General features: G+C 42.6%; 1 protein-coding gene across 1 annotated transcript; it reads right to left on the bottom strand.

The window, feature by feature from the left end:
* Positions 1–541: 541 nt before the first annotated feature.
* LOC123092633 (serine/threonine-protein phosphatase PP1) lies at positions 542–4,394 on the bottom strand. Its single transcript, XM_044514442.1, has 4 exons — positions 4,064–4,394; positions 2,197–2,756; positions 1,883–2,107; positions 542–1,059 (listed from the first exon to the last, which is right to left on the bottom strand). Exons 1-3 carry the CDS (start codon positions 4,278–4,280, stop codon positions 1,919–1,921), a joined length of 966 nt encoding a protein of 321 aa, XP_044370377.1. The 5' UTR covers positions 4,281–4,394; the 3' UTR covers positions 542–1,059; positions 1,883–1,918.
* Positions 4,395–6,009: the final 1,615 nt, after the last annotated feature.

Raw genomic sequence — 6,009 nt, forward strand, 5'->3', positions numbered from 1 at the left:
TTCATCTATTAACACGGCCAAGCTTTTTTTTTCACAGCCTGAGCACAAAGACATGACCGGTGTACCCACTGAGCCTGTGCCAATTCGTCCACCTCTCCATTGCTGGTAGTCCACCTCTCCATTGCACCAGCAATGGTGATTGCATATTACTGATCGTGGCCACAACGGTCAAAATACTCGACCTGCCTCACAACTCGCTGCCATAGTGATTTTGCTTCAGATATATTTTTTGCTCAATGTAATTCTGTTTTTCCATAGAAAATTACATTAAAGTAGGGTACATTTAGGGTACCCTACTTTAGTCAAATTTGCATCTTCTAATCATTTTTTAGGGTACATTTTGTAAGAAATATAAGAGCGTTTAGATCACTAAAGTAGTGATCTAAACACTCTTTTATTTCTTTGCGGAGGGAGTACTAATCTGCACCATAAACTCCAGCCTTAGTTTACGAATGCCAGATTTTGTTTCCACGTTAATGCTAATCAAGCAACAGCCCATCATGCTGGTCTGATTGAACAAAAACTCAAAGCCATCCAGCACTTGAAAGGTGAAGCCTACATCAGGAACATGCTGAATATTTTCTCATCAAGTTCCCACCAAGCATCAGCTTTCTTTGTGCTCATACTATTTGAATTGTTACCATTACCGCTCTCTAAAAACTAAAATAAAACTCATCCAATATTTGCTTACAGCAACAGAAACACAGGCTTGGCTTTTGTTCTTACCTCAGTAAGTGATACAGGTGCTTTTTAGATAGTGGAACTCCCAAACAGAAAACTCTCATATTCAGAACTTTTTGTTTCTTGCTGGAGGGGATCATCTTGCGTCAATTGCGAACTTCAGCCTTCCATAATCAATATATCTACAGCTACAAGATAGTTTCACACCCGGTGGGAACAGAAAAGGAAAAAATTCTGGCACTTGCTATGAAGAGTAACTTTCAGACCAACTGTTAGAAATGATATTATTTGACTTCTCCAGTAGAACTAGCCCGATGCTGCCTTCAAGCATAGCGCCTGCGCGTTGATGTCTTGATGTGATTGTGTCCACATGAGAGCCTATATTTGTCATAATAATCGAGTGTTATGAGGTAAAGTAAAACAAAACAAAAAACACGAATAATGTCTCGAGTATCATATGTAGGATGTCCACATGATAATCTTGCTGGAACACAAAAGTGGAGCATTTGTAGTAGAGCGGTACCATCAGCTTAAGAAGACCCCCATCAAGAACTACCTATATTATTGTAAATCACATCACAACTATTAATCGTTGTTCAAGTAAAATCTGCCTTCGCTAAATTGGTGGTCTAAGTCTTGCAGGTTTCTTAACATAAGATTAAGATCCATCGGGTACATACTTCACAATGCCCGCTGAGCAGTGTGCAAAGCACCACAAACTTGTCCATTGTTAAGAACAAGATATACAAGTGGCACCAAGCTGAACATGGTACATTTACCAATGTTTTTCTGTGCAATGTAATTTGCTTAAGCATGTTCAGAATTCACAAATAATTGAGCAAAATAATGCGTCTCATCACTCATGATACAAACTACCATGGAGAATAGCATTCCTTTCACAAATCTAATAATGAAATGGGTTATCGATAGTGAAATAGTTACAAAGCAGACCTTCAGATTCCCAATTTCCAACATCTTAAATGGAAAACCTAAATCGATACTCTAAAATGTATTCCAGTTCCATGTGATATACTACTAAGGTTTTGCCGGTGGTATTGAGGTAATCATGTAACTGTGATACAAGTGTTGCAGAGAACCAATTTGTCCCAGAATAGATCTCCCTAGTATCTACAATGTTGTCTAGCAACCTATGCGCAAGTACATACGCATGGGGCAAGATAGTGCGACTGCCACAACTAACCTCAGAGCCTCTAGAAGAGGAAAGAGCTTCATCATTTCACATTTTGTTTGACGCCATAAATTTGATTTTTCTCTCGGCAGGTTTGAGAATTTGAAATGAACACATCAAAGTTTCATCAACACTCATCATTGCTCCAGCATTATCAAATTCACCACAATAGTTGGGAGCCGAAAATATGGTGACCAGCTGTCTGTCAGCAAAGAATTCATACCCATCCTCGACAACCTATATCAGATGAAATACGTAAACACCTTAATTTCCAAGAAAGTAATAAACAAGATGATGTATTGGAGATTTAGATTTTAGAGTAGTACCTGGTGGGCACGGCAAATAAGATCAAGATCATGCTTTAGAAGGAACTCCGTAACTTTGTCATGACCAAATGTGAATGAAACGCCCCTATCATTCATGCCCCACCCTTGGACATCTTTTCCTGGATCAGACCAAAGAAGATCGCATAGTAGACCTGTATCTGGCACATCGGTAGGACGGGGCAAGTTTTTTATCTCATCTAGGTGTCCCAGATCAGGAGAAAGGCCACCATGCATGCATAATATTTTATCATCAATTAGAGCGGCCACAGGGAGACAGTTAAAACAGTCGGTGAAGACCTTCCATAGCCGCACATTGAAGCGACGCTTGCATTCATCATAAAATCCATATATTCTGTTTATTGAAGCACACTCATGGTTGCCTCTCAGGAGAAAAAAGTTCTCAGGGTACTTGATTTTGTATGCAAGGAGGAGGCATATAGTCTCCAGACTCTGTTTGCCTCGATCAACATAATCGCCTAAGAATAGATAGTTGGCTTCCGGGGGAAAACCTCCATACTCAAATAGCCTTAAAAGATCACTGTACTGACCATGGATATCACCTAGAGGCAGATAACAAGGGAGAGCGAAATTAGTTGCTACTATGGTAACTACAGAATTAAGAAGCATACACGAAGTAGAAAGCAATTTGTCAGGCCTTACTATGACAAGCAAAAAAAAAAAACATGTCTCCAAGTACAGTTCTATCAGACAGAGGAATGCCAATAAGAGCCGAGGATAAAAAACAAAAACTCAATCAAAGCAGACAACAGACAGTCTAGTCTGCTTTAGCAACTAGTGTTTTGAATGACCAAATGCTTGTTAGGCTGTTGCTGCAAATACTACCACACAGTTTTGAAAACCTCTAGGAATCATGTGCCTTCGAAAGGCGCATAGGTAGAGGTTGACACATAAAAAGAGCACCAAATAGTTGCTGCTTGCTTCCCAGTTACAAGAAGGTAATCTTGTTCGGAGAGGGGCTTTCACTTGCAAAGAGGTGAGCTGATGACGCTCTGATATACTAAACTAAGGTACATACATTCACGCAAGCTTAAGTTTCTTATGTGCCACACACGAGTGAATATTAGTGTTATTAAGCTGGTCACTAAAGGAGCTTGCTAGGATAGTACAGGGAACACACATGCACATCACAGGGTTCTGAATTAGTGATTGGGATTTGGTTCTAAATTCTCAGCATAGAGAAAACGAGGAGGGGGTCTGGAATCAAGCCTAGAACCTTGAGGGCATGTTCAAATTTCAACCGAGACAAAGCAAGCGGCATGTTTATGATAAAAATCAGCATCGCTAACAAAAAGAGCACTTCAAAAAGACTACTTTGAATGCCTAAATAGACGTGATAAGATTCCATGTCAGCAAATATCTGCCACGATATACATTGTTGTATATTCATCTAACAGAATGTTAGCTACTGCAGCACCCAAGGAATTTTGAAAAACAAATGTATGTATAACAACAATTATTACTAACAGCAAATATCATGCTGCCCTTAAGATGATAACTTCAAGAGCTGGTTGCACAAGAAAACTTTGTCAACCCAAATTAACACTAAGTGCCTTTGATGATCGCATCTTTGCTATGGGGCCTCCTCCCGTTCAAATACCTCATCAAATGCTTGTCTACATACAGCGAAAAGTTGAGCAGAAATCAATATGACAACGTCCTAACCTCCACCATACAACAGAAACAGAAGCACTAAATGAGAGGAGCCTGGTTAATGCCACAGATGATAGTTTTTGCTTATCGCCGCGACGCAGATATGTAGTCGGCGGCACCTGCCGCGCGACCAGACTAGATCTAACTCTGCGAAGTGAGAGTCAAAGAGGGCAGGAGAGGGGCTGGACGCACGCACCGCAGATCTTGATGGGCGCCTCGAGCTCGAGGAGGTTGGGCTGGGTGAGGAAGATGTCGCGGGAGGCGGTGCAGAGCTGGCGGATCTCCGACTCGGAGAGCTGCACCTGCTTGCCGGGGCGCGCCGTCCGCACCTCGAGCAGACGGCGGATGATGTCGTCGAGGAGCGCGGCGTCCATGCCGCCTCCCTGCCCTCCCGCCGCCGGCGCCGCCGCCATCGCCTCCCCCGGGGTGGAGAGAGATCGGTGGAGTTAGGGTTTCGGCGCTTCGGGAGGAGCAGGTGGCCGAGGAGGGGGAGGAGAGAGATTGGGTGGTGGGCCGCCGATGGCTAGATAAACTCGCCCCGTCGACTAGGTTTTGTTTTGTTTTGTTTTTGCTTTTGCTTGGTTGTAAAACCACTCGCCTTTTTTTCCTATTTATATTTCTATTTCTATGTAATCTGCGCGGACAGAGCTTGTGGGGGAATTGTGGCGTTGCGCGGTGGCCTGGTTGGTCTGCAATACGTGCCCGCTCTCCTACGGACTTTGCTCACGGCCAACACATGTGCCGTCGTAACCCTAAAAAAAAAACATTTGCCATCGCTAACGGGGGGAAGGAGGTTTTTGGCTCGGTGCGAGTGCAAATTAAGCAACTCAAAGCCGGCATGCACATGCAACAGCTACGTGAAGTAAGTGAACAACTGCATGAACTATACCTACGTGAAGAAATCATGCAAAGACAGCGATCCAGGATAGACTGGCTGGTGGCTGGTGATCAAAACATCATATCCTTCCAGAACCGTGCCTTTCATAGGAGAAGGAAAAACACGGTAAAACACCTGATCCGGCCGGATGGATTCAAATGTTCTGACGATGAGAGCATACTAGTAGAAAAGGGGGCATTTGTCCCGGTTCGTAGGGGCCTTTAGTCACGGTTCATGAACCGAGACTAATGGATCGTTACTAATATCTCCACCCTTTAGTCCCGGTTCAAACACGAACCGAGACAGATGTGCCTCCACGTGGCCGGTCCGCCGAGCCCAGGCAGGGGGGCCTTTGGTCCCGGTTGGTGGCACCAACCGGGACCAAAAGTCCATGTTTTTCTTTTTTTTTAAATGACTGCTTTAGGGGTTTGGGGGATTATTTTAGGTTGTTATTAGCTAGCTAATAAAGAGAAGTGTCCTCTCTTATATCTTCGTCCTTGGTTTACCAACGCCGCTGCTATGTTCATTTCACCCGCTGATATAATAACTCATGCATGCTCGCATCATACATCATCATATATAATAACAAGTCTTACTAATCATGCATCATCATGCAACTTCTACTCGTTATTAATAATAAGTCATACGATCATCATCCTCATAGTCATCGAATCCAACCCTACATAATTGTTCTTAGCACATGATCATCAGTATCAGGTAGGACCTAAACACCCTTAAGGTAAAATAGCATAAAACAATATAGACCCTGACTCTCCATTATGAAGAATAGCGATCATCCTGTCCTCCAATTCTTGCCCTTCGTTGCATTTTGCTTCCAAGAAGCTCCTTACGACTGTCCATACATTTTTTTCATTCCTTGATTGTCATGTCTTCACTTCTTTTAGAAACCCGGTATGGACAGTTGAGATTTGTAGGAAGACCTGGTTGTATGTTCAAAACATGAAGGGTACCGTGCGTATACATCAGATGAGGCACACAATCATTCGGGATTATCTGTTCATAAACATAGTAATAACTTCGTAGTTAGCAATGATGTACTAGTTTTAGAAATGTGCAAAAAGATGCACGGATATCGTAATAGTAAAAAATCTTACCAAGGTATCTTCATGGTAGTTACCGTAGTTCAACACGTGCACTAGTGGCACGTATTGACCATAATGTTGAGGAGTTTGATTGTAGATATTGTAATTCTTAAGATCAGTACAAAATGCGACCAGATGATTTTTCTCCTGATAAGTTAATTC

Source organism: Triticum aestivum, chromosome 4B (genome assembly GCF_018294505.1).
Source record: "Triticum aestivum cultivar Chinese Spring chromosome 4B, IWGSC CS RefSeq v2.1, whole genome shotgun sequence".
Lineage (NCBI taxonomy): Eukaryota > Viridiplantae > Streptophyta > Magnoliopsida > Poales > Poaceae > Triticum > Triticum aestivum.